The sequence below is a fragment of the Hemitrygon akajei genome, chromosome 30 (genome assembly GCF_048418815.1).
Source record: "Hemitrygon akajei chromosome 30, sHemAka1.3, whole genome shotgun sequence".
Taxonomy (NCBI): Eukaryota; Metazoa; Chordata; class Chondrichthyes; order Myliobatiformes; family Dasyatidae; genus Hemitrygon; species Hemitrygon akajei.
The window spans coordinates 4390368-4417593 of record NC_133153.1 but is presented as its reverse complement, the minus strand read 5'-3'; the positions used below and the strand labels follow the sequence as shown (position 1 = coordinate 4417593).

At 45.0% G+C, this 27226-nt stretch overlaps 1 protein-coding gene across 5 annotated transcripts in view; it reads left to right on the top strand.

Moving 5' to 3' along the window:
- rab27a (RAB27A, member RAS oncogene family) overlaps positions 1-27226 on the top strand; it is a 203220-nt gene that overhangs the window by 173654 nt on the left and 2340 nt on the right. For all 5 annotated transcript variants that reach the window (XM_073032874.1, XM_073032876.1, XM_073032878.1 and 2 more), the window contains 2 exons: positions 11805-11908; positions 14556-14679. In XM_073032874.1, the coding sequence (XP_072888975.1) occupies positions 11805-11908; positions 14556-14679 (228 nt within the window). The remainder of the gene's footprint in view (positions 1-11804; positions 11909-14555; positions 14680-27226) is intronic.

The following is a 27226-nucleotide window of genomic DNA, read 5'->3' as shown; positions in this document are numbered from 1 at the left end:
ATTGTAGAAATACCTAATATCTCATGTCCCTGACCGTCCCCTGCAGCTGCGTGTAAACATGTTGCTTACGAGACAGTTCTGCAGTGAGAGGCACGTGTCCTATTCTCTAGAACATACTCGTGGAAACAAGGTGACAAATTACGGTACATTCAGCTTATCACACAACTTCAGATCTAAACCCTGCAACATTTGTATTTCTCAGATGATGTCTAATGCCACAGTTGACACCCATTTGCTTTTCACTGCTGGCATGCTGTTTCTTTAGTGTGACCATGAGATAATTGATTCAAAGCGCAGGCAGAGGACACAGCTCCGGCAACAATCTCACATGGCCCAGCTGACCTTCTGTTTATCTTTCCTGCCCAGTATCTGCTCCCTGCACCCGTTCAGACAGTGACTCCAGATACCCACTACTTTTGGCGTGAAGTATGGTTCCTGTCACCTGGTGTTTTATGTCTGCATCAATAGACCCAACCTCGTCCCCACTGTCAGCTGTTCTTATCTTTTTTTTCTTGTTCAACTGAAGGGCAGTGCAGTGGGCAGCCGCCTCATACTAGAGCCTGCTTCAATCCTGCCCTCTGGTATTGTCTTTGTGGAGTTTGCATGTTCTCCCTGTGACTACGTAGGTTTCCCTATGGTGGAAACACGAGGAACTCTGCAGATGCTGGAAATTCAAACAACAACACACACAAAATGCTGTAGATGCTGCCTGGCCTGCTGTGTTCCACCAGCATTTTGTGTGAGTTGTTCCCTATGGTGGAACAATAGTTCCCTATGGTGGAAACAATAGAAGTTTCCTCCCACTTCTCAAAGCTGTGCAGGTTAGTAATTTGCCTATTTAATTTGTTCCTAAAGTAGGTGAGTGATGGAATCTGAGTAGAGAATAAAAAATTAGAATTAACATAGGATTGGCATGACTGAGTAGCTGATAGGTGGATAATTTGCTGGGTCAAAGACCTATTTCCATGCTCTCTCTCTCTCTCTCTCTCTCTCCATAACAAGGATGTCCTTTACACATCTCTTTGCTCACTCCCCGTGCTGAGAGCAATCGGTTTACAGTCCATCATAGCACTCTGTATTCTGGAAAAACACTTTTCAGGACACCCACATCCCTGCCCCCTCACTGCTGGTGCCACGCCCTGCACCAACCCAAAATTCCATGATTTCGTCAATATACGTACAAACCTCTGATTATCTCTGTCTTCAATATACTGGATGGTGGAACATCCATAGACCTAGGGATTTCCAAAAGTTCATCAACTTTGGAGAATGAAATTTATTTGCCTGTGAGTTTTTTAGGCCAACTCCATATTTTTAATGTGAACCAATAAAACTGCAGATCCTGTAGGTCTGAAATAAAAGCAGAATATTTTGGAAATATTGCGCATTATCCCATTCCCTGGTTTGGGCACCTCTGCAGGGAAGGATTGTCTCTCTTACTTTCTATGAGAAATTTGCAAATTTCAGCTTGTCTGACTCATTGAAAGGCAACTTCCAAAGTCCTGGCAATCACTGCAGTTTCTACACCATTCTCATGTTCTTACTGGACCCACTCTCCGTACTACCATAACCGTACGTGATTGCAGTAGATAATCTGTACTCGTGTACTCAAAGCAGCTTGCAGTGAACATTGGCAAATCATTTGCCTTCCAGTTTGCTCAGCATCCTGCATGCTAGCTTAGTAATTCCTGTAGTAGGGAAACTTGTGTTTCCACTCCCCCCATCCCAATACCAAGGCTTTTTAAACCCCAATACCAAGTCTTTGTTACCCCCCCATCCCAATACCAAGGCTTCTTAACCCCTCATCCCAAAACCAAAGCTTCTTAATGCCCCATCCCATTACCAAGGCTTTTTAAACCCCAATACCAAGTCTTTGTTACCCCCCCCATCCCAATACCAAGGCTTCTTAACCCCTCATCCCAAAACCAAAGCTTCTTAATGCCCCATCCCATTACCAAGGCTTTTTAAACCCCAATACCAAGTCTTTTTAACCCCCCCATCCCATTACCAAGGCTTTTTAACCCCCCATCCCATTACCAAGGCTTTTTAAACCCCAATACCAAGTCTTTTTAACCCCCCATCTCATTACCAAGTCTTTTTAACCCCCCCATCCCATTACCAAGGCTTTTTAACCCCCCATCCCATTACCAAGGCTTTTTAACCCCCCATCTCATTACCAAGGCTTTTTAACCCCCCCAACCCATTACCAAGGCTTTTTAACCCCCCCAACCCATTACCAAGGCTTTTTAACCCCCCATCCCATTACCAAGGCTTTTTAACCCCCCATCCCATTACCAAGGCTTTTTAACCCCCCATCCCATTACAAAGGCTTTAACCCCCCATCTCATTACCAAGGCTTTTTAACCCCCCCAACCCATTACCAAGGCTTTTTAACCCCCATCCCATTACCAAGGCTTTTTAACCCCCCATCCCATTACCAAGGCTTTTTAACCCCCCAACCCATTACCAAGGCTTTTTAACCCCCCATCCCATTACCAAGGCTTTTTAACCCCCCAACCCATTACCAAGGCTTTTTAACCCCCCATCCCATTACCAAGGCTTTTTAACCCCCCATCCCATTACCAAGGCTTTTAACCCCCCCATCCCATTACCAAGGCTTTTAACCCCCCCCATCCCATTACCAAGGCTTTTTAACCCCCCCATCTCATTACCAAGGCTTTTTAACCCCCCCCCATCTCATTACCAAGGCTTTTTAAACCCCCCATCCCATTACCAAGGCTTTTTAACTCCCCCCATCCCATTACCAAGGCTTTTTAACCCCCCATCCCATTACCAAGGCTTTTTAACCCCCCCATCCCATTACCAAGGCTTTTAACCCCCCCATCCCATTACCAAGGCTTTTTAACCCCCCCATCTCATTACCAAGGCTTTTTAACCCCCCATCTCATTACCAAGGCTTTTTAACCCCCCATCTCATTACCAAGGCTTTTTAAACCCCCCCCATCCCATTACCAAGGCTTTTTAACCCCCCCATCTCATTACCAAGGCTTTTTAACCCCCCATCTCATTACCAAGGCTTTTTAAACCCCCCCCCATCTCATTACCAAGGCTTTTTAAACCCCCCCCATCCCATTACCAAGGCTTTTTAACCCCCCCATCTCATTACCAAGGCTTTTTAAACCCCCCCCATCTCATTACCAAGGCTTTTTAAACCCCCCGCCATCCCATTACCAAGGCTTTTTAACCCCCCCCATCTCATTACCAAGGCTTTTTAAACCCCCCCCCATCTCATTACCAAGGCTTTTTAACCCCCCCATCTCATTACCAAGGCTTTTTAAACCCCCCCCATCTCATTACCAAGGCTTTTTAAACCCCCCCCCATCTCATTACCAAGGCTTTTTAACCCCCCATCTCATTACCAAGGCTTTTTAAACCCCCCCCCATCTCATTACCAAGGCTTTTTAAACCCCCCGCCATCCCATTACCAAGGCTTTTTAACCCCCCCATCTCATTACCAAGGCTTTTTAAACCCCCCCCATCTCATTACCAAGGCTTTTTAACCCCCCCATCTCATTACCAAGGCTTTTTAAAACCCCCCCCATCTCATTACCAAGGCTTTTTAAACCCCCATCCCATTACCAAGGCTTTTTAAACCCCCCCCATCTCATTACCAAGGCTTTTTAAACCCCCCCCATCCCATTACCAAGGCTTTTTAACCCCCCCCATCTCATTACCAAGGCTTTTTAACCCCCCATCTCATTACCAAGGCTTTTTAACCCCCCATCTCATTACCAAGGCTTTTTAACCCCCCATCTCATTACCAAGGCTTTTTAACCCCCCATCCCATTACCAAGGCTTTTTAACCCCCCATCTCATTACCAAGGCTTTTTAACCCCCCATCTCATTACCAAGGCTTTTTAAACCCCCCCCATCTCATTACCAAGGCTTTTTAACCCCCCCATCTCATTACCAAGGCTTTTTAAACCCCCCCCCATCTCATTACCAAGGCTTTTTAAACCCCCATCCCATTACCAAGGCTTTTTAAACCCCCCCCCATCTCATTACCAAGGCTTTTTAAACCCCCCCCATCCCATTACCAAGGCTTTTTAACCCCCCCATCTCATTACCAAGGCTTTTTAACCCCCCATCTCATTACCAAGGCTTTTTAACCCCCCATCTCATTACCAAGGCTTTTTAACCCCCCCATCTCATTACCAAGGCTTTTTAACCCCCCCATCCCATTACCAAGGCTTTTTAACCCCCCATCTCATTACCAAGGCTTTTTAACCCCCCATCTCATTACCAAGGCTTTTTAACCCCCCCATCTCATTACCAAGGCTTTTTAACCCCCCATCTCATTACCAAGGCTTTTTAACCCCCCATCCCATTACCAAGGCTTTTTAAACCCCCCCCATCTCATTACCAAGGCTTTTTAACCCCCCCCCCATCCCATTACCAAGGCTTTTTAAACCCCCCCCCCATCTCATTACCAAGGCTTTTTAAACCCCCATCCCATTACCAAGGCTTTTTAAACCCCCCCCCATCTCATTACCAAGGCTTTTTAACCCCCCATCTCATTACCAAGGCTTTTTAAACCCCCCCCATCTCATTACCAAGGCTTTTTAAACCCCCCCCCCCATCCCATTACCAAGGCTTTTTAACCCCCCCATCTCATTACCAAGGCTTTTTAAACCCCCCCCATCTCATTACCAAGGCTTTTTAAACCCCCATCCCATTACCAAGGCTTTTTAACTCCCCATCCCATTACCAAGGCTTTTTAACTCCCCCCATCTCAATACCAAGGCTTTTTAAACCCCCCCCATCTCATTACCAAGGCTTTTTAAACCCCCCCCATCTCATTACCAAGGCTTTTTAACCCCCATCTCATTACCAAGGCTTTTTAACCCCCCCCATCTCATTACCAAGGCTTTTTAACCCCCCATTCCATTACCAAGGCTTTTTAACCCCCATCCCATTACCAAGGCTTTTTAACCCCCCCATCTCATTACCAAGGCTTTTTAACCCCCATCTCATTACCAAGGCTTTTTAAACCCCCCCCCATCCCATTACCAAGGCTTTTTAAACCCCCCCCATCCCATTACCAAGGCTTTTTAACCCCCCCATCTCATTACCAAGGCTTTTTAAACCCCCCCCATCCCATTACCAAGGCTTTTTAACCCCCCATCTCATTACCAAGGCTTTTTAAACCCCCCCCTATCCCATTACCGCTTTTTAACCCCCCCATCTCATTACCAAGGCTTTTTAACTCCCCATCCCATTACCAAGGCTTTTTAACTCCCCCCATCTCAATACCAAGGCTTTTTAACCCCCCATCCCATTACCAAGGCTTTTTAACCCCCCATCCCATTACCAAGGCTTTTTAACCCCCCCATCTCATTACCAAGGCTTTTTAACCCCCCATCCCATTACCAAGGCTTTTTAACCCCCCATCCCATTACCAAGGCTTTTTAACCCCCCATCCCATTACCAAGGCTTTTTAACCCCCCATCTCATTACCAAGGCTTTTTAACCCCCCATTCCATTACCAAGGCTTTTTAACTCCCCCCATCTCAATACCAAGGCTTTTTAACCCCCCATCCCATTACCAAGGCTTTTTAACCCCCCCATCCCATTACCAAGGCTTTTTAACCCCCCATCCCATTACCAAGGCTTTTTAACCCCCCCATCTCATTACCAAGGCTTTTTAACTCCCCCCATCTCAATACCGGCTTTTTAACCCCCCCATCTCATTACCAAGGCTTTTTAACCCCCCCATCCCATTACCAAGGCTTTTTAACCCCCCATCTCATTACCAAGGCTTTTTAACCCCCCATCCCATTACCAAGGCTTTTTAACCCCCCATCCCATTACCAAGGCTTTTTAACCCCCCCATCTCATTACCAAGGCTTTTTAACCCCCCCATCCCATTACCAAGGCTTTTTAACCCCCCATCCCATTACCAAGGCTTTTTAACCCCCCATCCCATTACCAAGGCTTTTTAACCCCCCATCCCATTACCAAGGCTTTTTAACCCCCCATCCCATTACCAAGGCTTTTTAACCCCCCATCCCATTACCAAGGCTTTTTAACCCCCCCATCTCATTACCAAGGCTTTTTAACCCCCCCATCCCATTACCAAGGCTTTTTAACCCCCCATCCCATTACCAAGGCTTTTTAACCCCCCATCCCATTACCAAGGCTTTTTAACCCCCCATCCCATTACCAAGGCTTTTTAACCCCCCCATCTCATTACCAAGGCTTTTTAACTCCCCCCATCTCAATACCGGCTTTTTAACCCCCCCATCTCATTACCAAGGCTTTTTAACCCCCCCATCCCATTACCAAGGCTTTTTAACCCCCCATCTCATTACCAAGGCTTTTTAACCCCCCATCCCATTACCAAGGCTTTTTAACCCCCCATCTCATTACCAAGGCTTTTTAACCCCCCATCCCATTACCAAGGCTTTTTAACCCCCCATCCCATTACCAAGGCTTTTTAACCCCCCATCCCATTACCAAGGCTTTTTAACCCCCCCATCTCATTACCAAGGCTTTTTAACTCCCCCCATCTCAATACCAAGGCTTTTTAACCCCCCATCCCGTTACCAAGGCTTTTTAACCCCCCATCTCATTACCAAGGCTTTTTAACCCCCCATCCCATTACCAAGGCTTTTTAACCCCCCATCTCATTACCAAGGCTTTTTAACCCCCCATTCCATTACCAAGGCTTTTTAACTCCCCCCATCCCATTACCAAGGCTTTTTAACCCCCCATCTCATTACCAAGGCTTTTTAACCCCCCATTCCATTACCAAGGCTTTTTAACCCCCCATTCCATTACCAAGGCTTTTTAACTCCCCCCATCTCATTACCAAGGCTTTTTAACCCCCCATTCCATTACCAAGGCTTTTTAACTCCCCCCATCTCAATACCAAGGCTTTTTAACCCCCCCATCTCATTACCAAGGCTTTTTAACCCCCCATCCCATTACCAAGGCTTTTTAACCCCCCCATCTCATTACCAAGGCTTTTTAACCCCCCATTCCATTACCAAGGCTTTTTAACTCCCCCCATCTCAATACCAAGGCTTTTTAACCCCCCCCCATCCCATTACCAAGGCTTTTTAACCCCCCATCTCATTACCAAGGCTTTTTAACTCCCCCCATCCCATTACCAAGGCTTTTTAACTCCCCCCATCCCATTACCAAGGCTTTTTAACCCCCCCATCTCATTACCAAGGCTTTTTAACCCCCCATCTCATTACCAAGGCTTTTTAACCCCCCCCATCCCATTACCAAGGCTTTTTAACCCCCCATTCCATTACCAAGGCTTTTTAACCCCCCATCCCATTACCAAGGCTTTTTAACCCCCCATCCCATTACCAAGGCTTTTTAACCCCCCCATCTCATTACCAAGGCTTTTTAACCCCCCATCCCATTACCAAGGCTTTTTAACTCCCCCCATCCCATTACCAAGGCTTTTTAACCCCCCCATCCCATTACCAAGGCTTTATAACCCCCCATCCCATTACCAAGGCTTTTTAACTCCCCCCATCCCATTACCAAGGCTTTTTAACCCCCCCATCCCATTACCAAGGCTTTTTAACCCCCCCATCTCATTACCAAGGCTTTTTAACCCCCCCCCATCCCATTACCAAGGCTTTTTAACCCCCCATCTCATTACCAAGGCTTTTTAACTCCCCCCATCCCATTACCAAGGCTTTTTAACTCCCCCCATCCCATTACCAAGGCTTTTTAACCCCCCCATCTCATTACCAAGGCTTTTTAACCCCCCATCTCATTACCAAGGCTTTTTAACCCCCCCCATCCCATTACCAAGGCTTTTTAACCCCCCATCCCATTACCAAGGCTTTTTAACCCCCCATCCCATTACCAAGGCTTTTTAACCCCCCCATCTCATTACCAAGGCTTTTTAACCCCCCATCCCATTACCAAGGCTTTTTAACTCCCCCCATCCCATTACCAAGGCTTTTTAACCCCCCCATCCCATTACCAAGGCTTTTTAACCCCCCATCCCATTACCAAGGCTTTTTAACTCCCCCCCATCCCATTACCAAGGCTTTTTAACCCCCCCATCCCATTACCAAGGCTTTTTAACCCCCCATCTCATTACCAAGGCTTTTTAACTCCCCCATCTCATTACCAAGGCTTTTTAAACCCCCCCCCCATCCCATTACCAAGGCTTTTTAACCCCCTATCCCATTACCAAGGCTTTTTAACTCCCCCCCCATCCCATTACCAAGGCTTTTTAACCCCCCATCTCATTACCAAGGCTTTTTAACTCCCCATCTCATTACCAAGGCTTTTTAACCCCCCATCCCATTACCAAGGCTTTTTAACTCCCCATCTCAATACCAAAGCTTTTTAGTCTTTCACCAATTAAAAATAACTACTTATTATTCTTTTCTACCATACTGGATAATTTTCCATTTTGACACTTTGGACTTAAAACACAGTAGCCTTGCACAGTCACTTAATGTGTCTGTATTCTACCTGCACTTTCTTCACAACTCACTCTGCCAGCCCGCTTTGTCCTAGAAGCAAACCCGGATGTATTTCACATCCAAGTCATTGATGTAGAGTGAGAACTACTGAAGCCAAAGCACTGACCCCTGTGCCTCCACAATTCACATCCTCCAAGCCTGAGAATCACCCTTTGGTCTTATTGATTGCTGCCGCTATTCTAAGCCCCAAAGTAACAGCGCCTAATTTTCTTTAACTGTACTTGAGGCATCTTACTGAAGGCATCTCAAAGTTCAAACACTCTACATTCATTGATTCTCTCTTGTCTAATATTCTGGTCATCACCTCAAGAAATTCCACGAGATTCTTTAAACGATTCTTTAAAAGATTCTTTAAGCATAGTTTCTCTTTCATAAGTTTGTATTGTTAGGGAATATTCTGAAGTTATGTGAATATAGCAGATATTAATTCAAGCAAGTACCAGTCTTCAGTGTTTAATGTAAATTGTAAATTGCACATACTAACAAAGTTAAAAGCACACCTTTGGAAATAAACAATGCTGTGTGTAGAGCACAGGATAGCCCACAGCTCAGGGCTGGCTGTTCAAGAGGTGATGCACAAGACAATGGGGTTAGGCTAATTTGGCCAGCATCAAACCAGACATCATGGCTAAGTTATTTACAATATTGTAAACTAGTTCAAGAAAGCTTGCAGACCAGACTGATATTATCACATCAAATAGCCAATCAATCAATATTTGGGAGATACAGTATATATACTCAGAGAGTCAGCCCTAACAACATTAATTTTAAACACGAGGAAATCAGCAGATGCTGGAAATTCAAGCAACACACACAAAGTGCTGGTGGAACACAGCAGGCCAGGCAGCATCTATAGGAAGAAGCACTGTCGACATTTCGGGCCGAGACCCTTTGTCAGGACGTTCCCGATTTTGATAAGTGAAACTACACCAATCCTGACGAAGAGTCTCGGCCCGAAACGTCGACAGTGCTTCTTCCTAATAGATACTGCCTGGCCTGCTGCGTTCCACCAGCATTTTGTGTGTTGCTGTAACATTACTTTGAGGTGACTGGGATCCCTGTCCCCAGAAGTTTTTGGACTATTCGTGTAATTTACTTTGTCCCAGCAAAGGTGTTTGAACGTTCAAAGGCATTTATCACTATAATTCAAAGGATACACTGTTGGCCCAAAATATTGAAGTAAGTGATGTGCTTGTAACTGTTGGATTGTATTGAATTGCCTACTGTTATCTTTGACTTACTGTGATGTATTTCTAGCTTTGTGAGACTCGACCGAGAGGGTCTCCAGAAGAATGCATGCTTGTCGTCTTCAGTGTCTCTCCAGTGACTTCAATCACAGTCACAACAGACTACCCAATTTTACAATCCTTTACAATTCCTAATGTCCTGTAACCACTTTGTAAGTGATACACATGGGTATTGATGCTGTGACCCTAACCAATACTTGCCAGTATTGTTTCAGCATTCCTGTTGTCTCACTGGTCTGCAGTTCCTTGCTTTTCCTCTCCAACTAACTGCTTTTTCTATTTTTCCCTTCCAACCTTTGAGAACTGCCTGGGATGTCTGGAAGATGAAAACCTTTTTCTAAACTTTGGGACATGGGTCATTATTTCTGGGGATTGAATGTATTTTATTGCCGTTAATTTCCCCCAACTTTGTTTTGCAGTTTCCTTTGATTGTGTAATGTCAGTGACTTTGCTAGAATTGGAGCACTTTTTCTTTTGTGGTTTTTGTGCCTTAAAGTTTGTGTAAATTATATCAAATTCACAGCAATAGGGCCTTATGTCCACTGAGCTTGCACTGACGTCAACCTCCCATAATATGCTCCCACATTAATTTCAGTAAATACTTGTTCTGCATTGATTTCCTATCCATGGATCTGCACAATTGTATTACTGAGAGTGCTGATCGACATCCTGTGTTTCTGCTGAGACCTTCCCTGTGGGCTGTGTGGTGTTTGATGTCTGATTCTGGCATGTAACTGATGCACCATCAATCACTCTCGGAGACGTGAGTCGAGATACAGGGGTCTGTGGGAGGAGCCACAGGAGCAGTCAGCCGGGGGGGGGGGGGGGGGGGGCGTGTCCAGACAGGTATATGTAGTTCACCACAGTAACAAATACTCATTAGTGAGTGTGCAGAGGGAGTCTGGAGAGTAGGAGATGAGGTTGAAAGGGTGGGTTGGAGTGGAGATTGGGAACATGGGAAGGTTTGGTGGGAGCTGGGTCTTGGATTGCTGGTGGCTTTTGGTTTGTTTTGACCTTTCCAATGGACTTAGTGTATCTGCATTCTGTTGGGTGTCGGGATGTCGGGAGAAAGTCAGTTTCCTCCATCGCTCAAGAATAATTCTTTGCATTTCCAGCACTGCTTGTTCACTATCACAACATATCTACCTTAGCCAATTCACATATCATGCTTTCGATTATCCTGATTCAAAGTTTCAACCCAAAATGTGGACAGTTCTCCTTTCCTCAACCTGCTGAGTTCCTACAGTAGATTATTCTTTGCTCCAAGATTATGTGTGACTGGGATCCCCCTGCAGAGAAACCCACATAGCTGATGGAGGTCATCAGTCACTGGCTGGGCCATGGCACAGAAGCTTGGACATAGATGGTGGAGTGGAATGCACTGGGATTTCACAAACTAGCCCTCAAGGATGCCGTTGATGCATCTAATAAATATCAGCACTCCTGTTTCTTTTCAGAAAGGAGTGTAGTACCTGGTATTTTCCCCTCAGTGAGCTGACTTCTCTTGCTTCCAGTTTCTTGTGTCTCCATGCTTTCACAGTTTAGTTTAGATTTAAGACGCTTAGGAACACTCGACTACTCTTCTCACTTGCATTATTCGGGTGAAGTACAAGGAGAGTCTTGGCCACGTTCTTCCAGTCACTTCCCACTCTCAATTTGATATTTTTTGCATTCCCAATATAAATTACAGTTCCCCGAACCAACTGTGGAAATAATCAGAAGGCTGCAACCTGAGGTGGGAGATGGTCCCTCACGTTAGATGCTGTAATCATTGTCTTTGAGTTTAGAAAGAGACTCCTGTCCTCTAATGGAGGGACCTTTGTCATTGAGCAGGAGGTAAAAAGGTAACTCAGAGGAGAGCAAAGGGGTGTGGAGCTGAAAGCTCATTTAGGGAATAGTGGGTAAAATGTGAGTGAGCTGAGGAAGTGTCCCTGTTGGGAATTGCGGTCTGTGTGTGCACCAGCTGTTTGTTGGCATTTCAGTTACTCTGATTTGGTACGTGTGCACAGACTCAAGTACGGGTGTCAAAAGGTTTCTGTTTACATCGATTACAAAGAATGCTCTTCTCCTCCAGGTTCCGTAGCCTAACGACTGCTTTCTTTAGAGATGCGATGGGCTTCCTGTTGCTGTTTGACTTGACAAATGAGCAAAGCTTCCTCAACGTCAGAAACTGGATCAGTAAGTTCACCTGGGGAGTCAATTCCCTTGCATTTGGAAGTTTGCTTCTGCTTACGTAAAACATTGTGTGTGAGTGAGTGAGAGTGAGAGTGTGTGTGTGTGTGTGCGTGCGCTCGTTTTGTGCTTTGACGTGGTTGGCATTCACACAGGTGCACATGTCTGGGTTTCTCTGCAATAGCAGAGATAAAAGAGTGTTCACCTGCCTTACCACTAACGTTTGTAGGAATGTAGGGTTAGGGCGATCTGCATGAGGTGGGTAGGAAAGACACAAGATATGTCTTTATATTTGCTCAGTTTGGTGTTTTAGCCTTAATTCCACACTCACTGTTGGTTCTATATATAAATATCAAGCATTTTGTTTTACTAAGGAGTGATTGTGGAGTTCCCTATATTTGTTAGTCTGTTTATGGGTCAGTCCTCGAGTGTGTACAGACTGTGTCTGTCCACCTTCCAGTTTGTTTCTCAGATAAACCTGCCAAAGGTGAATACAGTTCCCCATCCTGTACTGTATATAATCCTTCAGTTTGTCAGCAGACTTGTATCCCTCTGAATTCCACTCCCATTCACTGCTGCTTTGTGTCTGTCCCTCCCCTTGGTGTACGGAGTTACAGCAACTCTCCCTGGACTCCACCTTCAAACTTCTGAGTGTTTTTCCAGCTCACACTACCTACATGTCCTCTATCTCCAGTATTCTGACTCGGACAGGGTTTGTTTAATCCCTGGTAAATTAATAATTTAAACCACCTTTAACTGCACTGCTGACCACAAGAACACTGAGATTTCAGAGGGAATGACCATGAAAACAACTTCCGAGATTTTAATGTTATGTGGAGCCCTCCTTGCCAATATTTTAATAATTTTCTTTTGAAGATGTGGCAGCATTTGTTAGTCTCAGCCCAACTGTACCCCCCCCCCCCATTGCTAGGTGGTTATTCCAACCTCACATCCCCAGAACTGTACCCCCCCCATTCCAACCTCACATCCCCAGAACTGTACCCCACCCCATTCCAACCTCACATCCCCAGAACTGTACCCCACCCCATTCCAACCTCACATCCCCAGAACTGTACCCCCCCATTCCAACCTCACATCCCCAGAACTGTACCCCCCCATTCCAACCTCACATCCCCAGAACTGTACCCCCCCATTCCAACCTCACATCCCCAGAACTGTACCCCCCCATTCCAACCTCACATCCCCAGAACTGTACCCCCCCATTCCAACCTCACATCCCCAGAACTGTACCCCCCCCCCATTGCTAGGTGGTTATTCCAACCTCACATCCCCAGAACTGTACCCCCCCCCATTCCAACCTCACATCCCCAGAACTGTACCCCCCCATTCCAACCTCACATCCCCAGAACTGTACCCCCCCATTCCAACCTCACATCCCCAGAACTGTACCCCCCCATTCCAACCTCACATCCCCAGAACTGTACCCCCCCATTCCAACCTCACATCCCCAGAACTGTACCCCCCCATTCCAACCTCACATCCCCAGAACTGTACCCCCCCATTCCAACCTCACATCCCCAGAACTGTACCCCCCCATTCCAACCTCACATCCCCAGAACTGTACCCCCCATTCCAACCTCACATCCCCAGAACTGTACCCCCCCCATTCCAACCTCACATCCCCAGAACTGTACCCCCCCCCATTCCAACCTCACATCCCCAGAACTGTACCCCCCCATTCCAACCTCACATCCCCAGAACTGTACCCCCCCCATTCCAACCTCACATCCCCAGAGCTAACCAGCAGTTTTCACAGCTGAGGTTGTCTTACAGTACAAGGGAGTAGGAATCATTCTGGGATTTCAGATTTTGTGGGAATTTAATAAACAAGGGAAGCCAGAGACATTTGGGGAGTTTAAATTTGTCCACAAATGATTGAAATGTGCTCTAGTGAAATATGAGACTTGCCTCCAGCTTGTTTCTGTTACTTTGGTGCACTTTGTATGAAAGGCAGGAGGACCTAACGCATTGAGAAGATTTGAACTGGTTGCAGCATTGTGTGCCGCATGGACACTCCCAAAAGCCTAGGCTTGCACTCTCTGTGCCCCATGTCCCAGGGAAGTCATACTGTACCATGTGAACAGCTCTTGGTGCAAGTGCTTCAGGTGTTTGACATTGGATTCACTGTAGTGCAAGGTCTTGAATTGATTAAAATCAGAGGACTCTTCTGTGAAGGATTGCTTGTGAGTAAGACCCCACCGTAGATAAGCCCATGTTTCTGCTGAAGAATATCAGTCCCTGGCTGGGGCACCTGCACGATAGCTTGGACACAGAGAGTGAAGATCTCCAGATGCCTGCTGGTGAAGTGGAATGCACTGTACAGACCTAACAAAACTAGCCCTCGACAGACGATGCACGTCTCTTGCTGATGTGCAGTTAACTTTCAAATTAGATCACCTCACTACTTTTTATTTTGGGAAGAGAAATGCTTTGAAGCCATTGTGGTATCTTGTATTCAAATTCTCCTTTTATTTCCCTCAAGGAGCTGACTTTTTTGACCCAAGAGCATTAATGTTGGAATTCACTTTTGGTTTACTGGCCTCTGATGCAATGGGTAATCTGATGGATAGAATGGTTCCCTTTCCACTGCAAAATGATTGACTGTAGTTATGATTCTTTCATTTATTTCTAGGTCAGCTTCAGATGCATGCATACTGTGAAAACCCGGATATTGTATTATGTGGAAATAAATGTGACCTAGAGGACCAGAGAGCTGTAAAGGAAGAGGATGCAAAGGAGTTGGCAGAGAAATATGGGTGAGTATGTTTGGTTAGGTTAGTGATAAGGTTGTGAGTTACACCTGCATCTTATTGGATGCAGGTGACCCTTCCCCCAGCTTCACCCCATCAGTCATCCTTAAGAACTGGTCTGGATCACAGATCTGAAGCTGCATCATCTGCACTGTAGAAATGAGTTTATCCTCTGTTTATTTCCATATTTGTTCACATGATCTCTGTAAAATTCAATTTTATGCTAAATGTCAACCTTTTGGATGGTGAGTGGTGAATTCTGTTGGGGTGAATTTCTGTAGCCTAAGCAGGTGGTGAGTTGTGAATTCTGTTGGGGTGAATTTCTGTAGCCTAAGCGGGTGGTGAGTTGTGAATTCTGTTGGGGTGAATTTCTGTAGCCTAAGCAGGTGGTGAGTTGTGAATTCTGTTGGGGTGAATTTCTGTAGCCTAAGCAGGTGGTGAGTTGTGAATTCTGTTGGGGTGAATTTCTGTAGCCTAAGCAGGTGGTGAGTTGTGAATTCTGTTGGGGTGAATTTCTGTAGCCTAAGCAGGTGGTGAGTTGCGAATTCTGTTGGGGTGAATTTCTGTAGCCTAAGCAGGTGGTGAGTTGTGAATTCTGTTGGGGTGAATTTCTGTAGCCTAAGCAGGTGGTGAGTTGCGAATTCTGTTGGGGTGAATTTCTGTAGCCTAAGCGGGTGGTGAGTTGCGAATTCTGTTGGGGTGAATTTCTGTAGCCTAAGCGGGTGGTGAATTGTGAATTCTGTTGGGGTGAATTTCTGTAGCCTAAGCGGGTGGTGAGTTGTGAATTCTGTTGGGGTGAATTTCTGTAGCCTAAGCGGGTGGTGAGTTGTGAATTCTGTTGGGGTGAATTTCTGTAGCCTAAGCGGGTGGTGAGTTGCGAATTCTGTTGGGGTGAATTTCTGTAGCCTAAGCGGGTGGTGAGTTGTGAATTCTGTTGGGGTGAATTTCTGTAGCCTAAGCGGGTGGTGAGTTGTGAATTCTGTTGGGGTGAATTTCTGTAGCCTAAGCGGGTGGTGAGTGGTGAATTCTGTTGGGGTGAATTTCTGTAGCCTAAGCGGGTGGTGATGTAGAGATCACCAGTGCAGTGGAGGAGATGGAGACGGTGGCTGCTCTGTATAACAGCGGAGGAAGCAGTAACAGGTTAAACAGCGAAGTGTGAGATTACAATGGAACAGTTCTTCCTCTGTGTGTGAGAGTCAGATGTATTCCTTTTAATGTTTGCAGACAAATTCTAGGAACTGCACTGGAACAGTGGGAACAAAAGAGTTTTGGGTTGTAGGAAGTTGGACCATAAAATATAGGAGCAGTATTGGACAGTTCAGGTCATTGAGTCTACTCTACTATTTAGGCATAGCTGATTTGTTTTCTCTCTCAACCCCATTCTCCTCTCTCTCCCTCGGAGCCTTTGTCACCCTTCCTGATCAATTACTGTAGATCCTCCATGTGCAGATCACTTTAGGTAGGTGCATAAAGTTTTAGCTGTGTAGCATGATGGTGGTGTTGCGGTGTTGTGTATCTTGGGAGTAGGGTGTACTTCACCTTGTTAAAGTCATGTAGAGACTTGGAGTAGGAGCCACCTGGCCCCTGAGTTGTTCTGCCACGTAATAAGTTCACGTTGAGTGATTATCCCCTCAACTCTGCATTCTGTCACTGTCTTTATTAATTATCCAACCAGAAAGATTCAGACTACTTCCATTGTCCTATGCGGAAGTGGGTTGCAACCATTCGAGAGAACACATTTCTTTCAAAAACTGATGACCCCTTGCTAATAAACAGAGCCCCCCCCCCCCCCCACCAGGGTATAGGTTCTGCCACAAATGTCAACGTCCTCTCCGTCAACATCCTGTCAACACCCCTTAGGGTCTTTGCAGTCTTTAGTCGGGTGTCCTCTCATTTGTACAGACTTAGCCAGATCCAAGCTGGTCTGTCCAACACTTCACTCACTAGACAATGCCCCTATTCCAGTGGCCTTCAGACCTGCCTTTGGTGTATGAACACATGCTCAGGTGTGCTCCCCACAGAGGCCGATAGAAATGGAATACAAGTTACCTTTGAAGTGTTTAGTTCCTCCACCAATAAATACCGCCTTCCTGTTAGCTTTCCTCATTAGCTGATATATCTGCTTACCAACCCTCCGAGTCATGTACTAGGACACCCATGTCACAGGGTTGTGAAAGGGTGAGCAACTTCAGAGGATCTATCCTGGGCCCAACACGTTGATGCAATCACGAGAAGGCACACCAGCAGCTCTACTTCATTAGGAGTTTGAGTTTAATCTCACCAAAGACTCCTGCAAATTTCCACAGGTGTACTGTGGTGAATTTTCTGACTGGTTGAATCACCACATGGCATGAGCAGGCTCGCAGGAGGCTGTAGAGAGTTGTACCAGCTCCATCATAGACACAACCCTCCCACAATGAAGGGCATCTTCAAATGAAGGTGCCTGAAGAAAATTGGATCTATCATTAAGATCCCTCACCACTTGGGGCATACTCTCTTAGTACCACCATCAGGCAGAAGGCACAGGAGTCCAAAGATAAACACTCAGTGTTTTAGGAACAGCTTGGCCATGTAACTTCTGAATGTCTCTGATCACTACTTCACTGTACCTCTTTTGCACAATTTATTTATGTCTTGCACTGTAATGCTGCTGCAAAACAACCAAATTCAAAACATCAAGTCAGTGATCATAAACCTGAGATGCTTCATCATTGTTCTTTTCTAATACTCTTACAAAGTACTGCAGACTGTTGCTTCTCCATAGAATTTACATGGAAGATTTGAGTGTTTCTGGCCCAGACAGGGCAGTAATTTATTATTAGCTATGTAATTAGAAGGATTTTAATGTGTTCTGTGCCAATACTAAATGTATGGTTTGTTAAATAAAAGTTTTGCGAATATTGCATTCTTAAATGTTGATGTTGAAAGTTCACTCTCCTCTGCGCTGCTCTTGGGTTGTGTGCCTGTTTTCCTGTTACTGGTCTGAGTGCAGAACATCACTTCATCTTGCTTCTCTGATTTGGTTGCAAGACCTTCTTGAAATGTTGGGAGTTGCTTTGCTTAATTTCATCCTTCACAGGAATTCCTCTGTGCACTTTGAAGTCTGCTGTTCGATAATATATGTACTACTGCCTCCATGTGCATTATCTGATTTGAAGATTGTGAACATAACCACCTTGAAATATAGACAGTTATGGATAAAGAAAAGGATCATCAGTGTTAAAGGTCTAAACTATAGGGGAGTGGGGTGAGGAGGAAGGCCGGTTTCAGGGACGATCTGACAAAGGTAGATTGCAAGTTGACATTTTCACTTTCAAAGAAGAGCCTGTGAGCATTCAAGGTAAGCAACTTCCTGTCAGGGTGAAAAGTTAAATAGAACATTGACAGTATAGCACAGGAACAGGCCCTTCAGCCCATAACATTGTGCTGTACCAATAAAATTAGTTATCAAATGGCTAACTAAACTATTCTCTTCTGCCTACACAATATCCATACCCTTCCATTTTTCTCACATTCATGTGCCTATCTAGACATCTTTTAAATCTCCCTAATGTTTCTGCTTTTACCATCACCCCCAGGCAATGCACTCCAGACACCCACCACTCAAAGCAACAACAATTTGCCCCTCACATCTCCTTTTGAAATTCCCCCTCTCTCCTTAAATGCATGCCTTCTGGTATTAGACATTTCAACCCTTGGAAAAAAGATTTTCTGTCTAATCTATATGAGCCACTCATAATCTTGTAAACCTCTGTTGGATCTCCCCTCATTCTCTGCTGCTCCAGAGAAAACAACCCAAGTTTGTCAAACTTCTCATTATTGCACATGCCCTCTAATCCAGGCAGCATCATGGTAAACCTCTTCTGTATCCTCTCCAAAGCCTGGATGTCCTTCCTATAATGGGGATTTATCCCAGACAGCTATGGGAGATGGGAGTAGATTGCTGCTGAAGTAACAGATCAGACATTGGAGCTGGACGATCTCAGTGGAGTCAAGAAGTATCAATGGAGGGAAATGGGCAGTTGACATTTCAGGTTAAGGCCCTTCATTGGAAGGGAGCAGACCAGGTGAGGGCTGAAGGGATCCAGGGCATGTTGGCAAAGTGGATTCAAAATTGGCTTGGAAATATAAGACAGAGTCTGATGGTGGAAGATTGTTTCTGCAAGTGGTGTCATGCGAGGATCAGTGCTGGGGCCATTACTGTTTGGAATACCCATGAAATACATGGAAAGTTGACATTGTTTTGCTCTAATTCTGTTCTTCCTGTAAAAATTATTTATGTTTATGTCTTTCTTCTGGTAAGATGGTGGCATGCTCAGACACACCGGCCTCTTTGGGGCCTACCAAAGCTGTTTTTGTCTTTTTTTTTATTATAAAAAGTCTTTTTTTTATGACCACAGCACCTTTCTGAACATTAAGAATCTCAAGAACTGCAGGTCTACCCTATCAATGAGTTGCTCGTAGGTGGAAGAGCTGGATTTGGTGCGGATGATGTTGCTGCCTGCTACAAAATGGTGTCAGAGTCGGTGTGCAAAGGCAGTGTGTAGGCTAACAGCAAGTAGTTGTCTTGGACACTTTTCTGGTGATCACAAGTCTGGTCCACTGGTTTATTGGAAAGATCAGTATCAGGGGATCTGCATGGCCTAGGCTGTGAAGTGGACTAGGCCCCATGCTACAGTGTTGCCTGTTTCAGCCTCCCTGGAGAAGTGGCACTGGTGGCGGTGTCGTGTCCATGCTGGATTGGGGACTGGATCTACCCAGCAGTGCTGCTCTCCAGTGTTTGCTCAGTAGAAGACGAGCTAGATTGTGTTTGTCTGTGGACTGCTGCAGGCTTGCTCTTGCCAAGCACATCTATCGTCTATGTTAGATTTTTGCTTGAGTGACTGCATGTTTACTACATGTACCATGTGCTGTGCATGACCGTTGGCACTGCATTTTGCACCTTGGCTCGAGAGAAGTGCTGTCTCATTTGGCTGTATTTATAGAAATTCATGTAAGGGTGAATGACGATTGAACTCAATCTTGAATGCTGACTATATGAGGACATAGATTTAGGGTAAGGTTGAAGAGATTTGCAGAGAATCTGAGAGGGACATTCTTCACGCAGAGTGTGGTGAGTACCTGGAAGACAATGTTAGAGAGAGAGTGGTTTAAGCGAGGTCACTAACACCATTTAAGAAGCATTAAGATGAACACTTGAGTTACTGAGGCACAAAAAATCACGATTTTGGGAGACAGGCTGAATATTGATGGGTGTCCACTAGTCAGTGTGGAAGAGTCATGCTGATTGGTCAGTGATTAATATGGATGGGTGTCCATTGGTCAGTGTCAAAGAGTCATACTGATTGGTCAGTGATTAATATGGATGGGTGTCCATTGGTCAGTGTCAAAGAGTCATGCTGAGTGGTCTGTTATCCATTCTGTATAATCTATGGCTTTGTGAAAATGGTCGTTTTCTCAGTGTTGACAATAAAGTGTTGGAAGAGAGATGAATAATTGTGGAATTTGAAGGGTAAAGAGCAGCTTACTTTGTCTACCACCACTGGCAAATTTACAATATGTTTACCAGCTTTTGAAAACTGAGCAATGAATGAACTGAGTTGGGAATATTTGCCATGGTGAGGATGGTTGCCACGGTGAGGGAGCATGTACTGAGGTGAGGGAATGGGTGTGTGTACTGTGATAACGGTGTGGGTGCTGTTGACCTGCGGTGAGCTGATGTACTGCTATGTTGTACAGTACAGTATTTTGCTGACATTGTGTTGAGTCCTTCCACTGTGCCACATGGAAGATGCTCAATATAGCTCTGCACTGCTGCCGGACAGCCAATTTCATGACATATGTCAGTGATAATAAACCGGATTCTGATGCTCTCTCAGACTGTAAATCTCAGAATTTGTTCTTGAAAGGAACAAAAATAATCTTTCTCGGCGATGGTGGTTGTTGGAATTGAGGGACATTGTGTTGGTACAGAATAGTGACACTGAGATATGGGGTCAGTCGTGCTCTTTAACAATGTCCAAGCAATGCAAGGAACTTGCCTCTGCTTCTCTTCCTAATCTTACATCTCAAAGTTCACATGAAGCAATGATTGATGCTGCAGGAAGCTTGAGTAAGAACAATTTCCAGGTAAAGATCAGGGACTTGAATGGCAAGTTTAACTGTACTGAGTCTCAGGATCTTCAGGCCATGTTAACGGCATAAGATCTCAGAAGATCTGAAACTGTCTTATGTTCCACAGTCTCATCACTAGGAATAATGAGTCAGTGCTTCGGGAGAAGGTTTTTAATTGGGTGAATTTGAAGAAGTTCATGTCCATTAGCAATGAAAATCTGGAAAGCTTGATTATCTGAAAAAGTTGTGTTTCGTACAGAATGGAGCAAAAAGAGATTGTGCTAACTATGAGTGAGTAAAATTCAGAGTACAATTTTAGTCTGTGATGTTTTCATTTGTTCTTCTGGGCGTAACACATCAACAGAGGTGCAATCACTGCCTTTTCATTTCTCACACTTTTCATTATGTGTGTTGCTCTCTGATGTATTGGCTGTAGTCAATGTGTGTATCTCTGACTGCTCATCTGTTATGTTTGTTGTGTCCAGATTCTATTACTTTGACATGTTTGCAGCACATATCCCTGTGGAATCTAGAGCTTGGTTAGAGTAGTTTTCTCAGCGAGAGTGGAGTGAAGTTTTAATGTCATCAAACTGAAGTTAAAGGTAAAGGAGATGTTAAAGAAAAAATTTATTTGGAGATGTAACACCTGCATCCAAACATAGGCAGCACCTTCAACTAGAGAATGGTTAGCAGCTTAATGTTGTTCCTCCTTACTCATGATCTTGACAAATGCTTGGATTTCTCCCTCATTGAAATTGTGACTGCAGATATTTTGTGATAGGCAAACAGTTTATGCATTACAGACTTGGTTTCCATAGCAATTCTGAGTCACTCGAAAGGTGTGCTAGATGGTTATGATGGTGGGTGTAGTCAGCTGCTGTTCTGTTAACAAGGACAAAAGTACGCTGGGCGGGGGATCGAGCGGGAGAGCTGTGTGGGAAGGGGGTAGGCAGTAGTGAGGTGTTGGGTTGTGCACTGCAGTTTGGCATCTTGGGTGATCAGAAGTTGCTTGGTGATGCTTGGACTTAAGGAGCTTAAGAGGTGAAACTCTTCGTACCCACTACTGTGTATGAAGACATAGTAGTGATGAGTGTAGAGAATTTGTTAGTCTCACTTCCTTCACACATTGCACAGGGAACGCTGTTGTCCTGAGCTTGACTAACATCAGCGTGTGACAGTGAATCACGACCAAATCTGTCCTGTTCAGTACAGAAATGGGCACAGTTGCCCTCTGCTCCAGGGGAAAAATGAGTAGTCAGATGTATTAGAAAGAAGTGCCATGCATATGAATTTCTAGGTGAATATAACCATATAACAATTACAGCACGGAAACAGGCCATCTCGGCCCTTCTAGTCCGTGCCGACGCTTACACTCACTTTGTATAACTTGTATGAATAACTTTGCATGTTTCTGATTTAGCCCCAGCCTGTTGTCTGTGTCTGAACATGGGTTTTGATTTGTGAAGTCCTGGTTCATTGTCAGCAGGGAACTGTGTAGGGCAGCTTTGGCAATCTCTGTTTAACGGGATCTGCAAGTTCCTGGAGTCTGAGCACTTCTGAATGGGGCTTTATTGAGTGACCATAAGGAGACCATGTTAGGAGTAATCAGCATTACAGAATTTATTGAAACATGACCTTGCTGTACCATAACTGAACTATTTCCAACTGTAACCTTATCTCTGAATAAACACACCTACCAAGCTAGTTATAAATTCAACAACTCCAATATCTTGTCTTACAAAAATGTATTACATTTTCATGTGCAAGGTTGATCAAGAAGTGACTGTGGGAGCATATTTGTTTTTCTAATTACATTCTGATTATACCGACCTTGGGAAGAATTTTATGATAGTGAATGTTTTGAAGTAGCATTTTCTGAGTGAGGCTTTGCTTTTGCATTTTGAATTAGTGTGATATTTGATGTTCTAATCTCACTGCCACCACGTCTCATTGTCCCAGAGCAGCCTGCAGTGTCCCTTTACTATTCCTCTCCTCGTAACAATTCCGTTTCCCAGGTCACCCAATGTTTACAGGAGAGAAACTTCAGAGCAAACGTGACCTTCTACCAGAACTAGGTACACGCTGGAATAGTTTGGAATCCCTAATGTTGTATTGTGTCCAGTCAGAAGGTGAGAAGCTGTACCTTGAGCTTCCTGGGAACAGTGCGAGATATCGGAGACTGAGTAAGAGTGAGATGTTGAATTAAAGGCAGAGACCCAGGAAATTCGGGAGCTATTTTATGGCACCACACACAAAGTGCTGGAGAAACTCAGCAAGTCAGGCAGCATCCGTGGAGGGGAATATACAGACGATATTTCAGGTCGAGACACTTCATCAGGACTGGAAAAGAAGGGACAGAAGCCAAAATAAGGTGGTGGGGGAGGGGAAGGAGTAGGAAAGTATAAGAACCAAACTGAATAAACCTCGTTATGAGTGCTGATTGGAAGAACTGCGAGTGAACCATTGGAAGGGAAGAGAGAGATACCGTATCCCAGGAGGTTACATGGCAAGGTGCTGGGAGGTGGGCAGTTGCTATTGAGGATGTGGAGGGGAAATGGAGCCTGATGCTGTAGTGACAATGATTGTTGAATTGATGCTGGGGTGTGTCTGTGGGGTGCTCTGTGCTGCTTAAAAGAATCATTAGACCCTCAGTGAAAGGTTGGTCCTCTCATACTATGGTGTTTGAAATAACAGCCTACGTGCAGAGGTATAGCCACACTGGGCTGCCCAGCAAACCTCACATTCCAACAGCACTGACCTTTTGGAGCCACACGCCTCCCTGTGTGAGGTGGAGTGGGCACAAAACAGTCTGCTCACCTCCTTGCCTCAGTACTGTCAGGTACATTTCACAGCTTAAAACAACGAATTAAATAAAACTGAAGATAAAATTCAGCAGTATTAACTGCCCTTCTTTCATTAAAGTTAATAAGTTAAAAGGATCTCATTAAAACAGGCTGACCATGCCGGTTACGCTGGTGTAAGGTTGCGGGACCACGTGGAGTTGCCCTGGGTGTACGGTGTGCTCAGAGTTTCTGCACTGTAATGCATGGGTGCAGAAGTCGGGAAGGTGTTGGAACATGGGCTTTAGTTTGAGCTGGTTCTTCTGTACTAACATCATCTCTGTCTACTGCCGAATCAAGATTGTCTCGTGTAAAGTATTTGAGAATTGTTACAGCAAGAAGGAATTTTACAGAACTACCGTTACACACGGCTGGAGACACACGAGACTGCAGATGCTGGAGTCTGGTGCGAAAAGCAAACCGCGGGTCAGGCAGGATCTGTGGAGGAAAGGGATAGGTCAGGACTGTGAGTGCATAGAGCATAAAGTGGGGAGAGGGACAAATGAGGCAGGAGCTGGCAGGTGGTAGGTAGGTGGAGGTGAGGAGGCAGATTATGGGCAGGTGGGGGTGGAGACCAGAGCTGCAGGGTGGTGGCTGGAAACAGAAAAAGCTGCAGGTGCTGGAATCTGATGAGTAAGGAAGGTCAGGGGAACCAGATAAAGGAGGGATGATAGGCAGAGGGAACAGGCGGGGGAAAGGGAAAGAACTTGGGTAACAGGGGGCTGGGATGGGGTGGAAAGGAGGTGAGTGGGGCAGAAAGAGAGCGGAAGGGGCATAGAGGATGTGGTTTTCAGTGTACATACTATACCTACACCCTATCAGGATCTGATGCAGGACCAACATGTACCTTAACCTTAAAGACACTCCTGGCTGAGTCTTTCCAACATTTTGTTTTTATTCAAGCTCTTTCACTGCGTATATTCATTCTTTACTGGAAAGAGGAATTTGCTGCATTCTAGTTACCTCTGTCTGAATGGTTAAAGATGATCTTTGAAATTTATTTTGAAACAAATCTTCTGTGTTAATATAGTGTGAACATCTGCAGGGTGATAGAATTAGAGGAGTGGGTGTCAGTGGAAGGAATTCCTCCCTGTCAGGTGTCTCCAGAGAAGCTCACGGGAAGCAACGAATCCCGTAACCGATGTCCTGTTATAGAACTGGGCATAACCACCTAGAAAAGTGAAGCTGAATTAGGTTTACAAAAAATTGGGGTATATGATCAGACTGCAGGGAAGAGATTTTGACAGGAGGAAGAGTGGAGTAGATGGGAAGGGGATTTATATACTCTCTGCTCCCCAACTTGGTGCCTGTGCTGGGTAGGCAGTATTTAGGCCTCAGTGAATAACATTTTATTCCTGTTCACCAGACGCTGACCCTAAACTGACTGTCTGTCAGTGCTGGTGTGAGATTACTGAATCACCTTAAACTGTGTACTGCAGCTGACTGGAGTCAGATTTGTTTCTGTGACAGCAGCAGTGTCCAGGCGGGGGAGGAACAACTTATGAAATGTGGAGGTGAAACTTGTTGCCACCACCTTTTTGTTTTATTATTTGCTACATTTGTGCTGGCATAAATAAGATATTTAAGGTACAAATTAGCTACAGTTAATGCCAATTAATATGACTGGTGTCAGTGTTAACATGGTCAGCCATTAGCTCCAATATCATATACGAGGAAGGTTCATGTCAACAATGTGGGAAGATTTCAGGACCGTTATCCTCAACCGTTACCAAGGCTATAAGCACGAAGTGGGGCAACAGTTGGTGCCTTTGCCTCAAAGGTGCAGCAACTGGACTTCTGCCCTAAGCTCGTGCACTCCACATGGAGTTTGTGTAAGCCAGTCTGATAACATCTGGGTTCATGCTTACCTTTCCAAATACGAGTAATTCCTGTCACTCAGAATCCCATCTGAGAACCTTTCTGCCACTGATGTAAAACTCACTAATTTGTAATGCCCTAACTTATCTCTGTTGCCTTTCTTGAATCAATTTTACAACATTTTTTACCATATACCAGTTTTCTGGTACATCAGCCTTGGCTAACGAATATACAAATACCTCTGCCAATGTCCCAGCAAACTTCTCTTGCTTCGTGTAACATCCTACAATACACCTGGTCACACCCTGGGGATTTATCCACCTTTATGTCATTCAAGTCCTCTAACACCATCTCCTTTATGCTCCAGGATATTACTCCTCCCTTCCCGGAACAACCGGTTTCCTTGTCCTTCTCCACAGAAAATAGAGACAGAAGTATTCTTATACGAGTTCATCCATTTCCTGTAGTTCCACACACCAATCGGCATGAAGAACTACTTTCTCCCAAGCTCTCTTTTGCTTTTAATATACTGTATTTATGGGATATTTAATATTATCTGCTAATATCTCAGCCCATTTTTGCCTCCCCAGTTTTCTCCTTAAGCGTGCAACTCCATCCCTTATGTTTTTCAAGAGACTCACTTGATCCCAGTGGCCTATACCAAACAGAGACCTCCTTCCATTTCCTGATTAGACTTTTCATATTCAGATTCAGTTTATTGTCATTTAGAAACCACAAATGCAATGCAGTTAAAAAGTGAGACAACGTTCCTCCAGAATGATATCACAAAAGCATATGACAAAACAGACTACACTAGAAAATCCACATAACGTTTGGCAATCCCCAATCCAGAGTCCGGAGAGGCTGCTGCATATTAATATCGCGCTACCATCTTAGCACGTTCCCCGGAAAGGAGCTCCAAATCCACCAGACAAAACAAGACCAAAAACTAAAGCTACAAGACCTGCACAAAACCACATAATTACAACATATAGTTACAACAGTGCAAACAATATCATAATTGATAAAAAATCAGACCATGGGCACAGTAAAAATAGTCCAAAGATGTTAAGGGGCTATAAGTTCAAAAGAAATCACCACACAGTTTCCACAAGTCCCCAGGGTCCTGACAGACTCGCCATCGTACGCCGGTGGCAGAAGGAAATACCCCCCGCTATGGACTTCTACGGTGCTGCCCGACTCAGCCTCGCAGACACAGCACACACTGAAAGCGACTTGACCGCAGCGGACTCAGAGTCCGTCGAACCTCCGAGCCGACGACCATCCCCATCCGGCACAGCTTCTCCGAGCACCATCCTCTGCTGAGCGTATTAACACGACCCCGAGGACTGGGGTCCTGTTCTTCCCAGCAGTCCCGGACCTTACAGCAGCAATGAAGAAGGTGTTCCTGGAGATTTCCCGATGTTCCTCCGTGCTTCCACGTCTGTTTTCAATCAATTATGATTGCGCACAGCACCCCACTTCACAAATACTTAAGAACATAAGAAATAGGAGCAGGAGTAGGCCATCTGGCCCATCGAGCCTGGCCCATCATTCAATAAGGTCATGGCTGATCTGTCCGTAAACTCAGCTCCATCTGCCTGCCTTTTGTCCATAACACTTAATTCCCCTACTGTGTAAAAATCTATCTAACTGTTTAGTGAAGAAGCCTCAACTGCTTCCATGGATACCATATCCCTAATCCTGCTCTTCACTCTAACAGCATGTTGTGATGGAAAATAACTGGTTCTTTGAGTCTTAATAGTAGAGGCCTGGACACA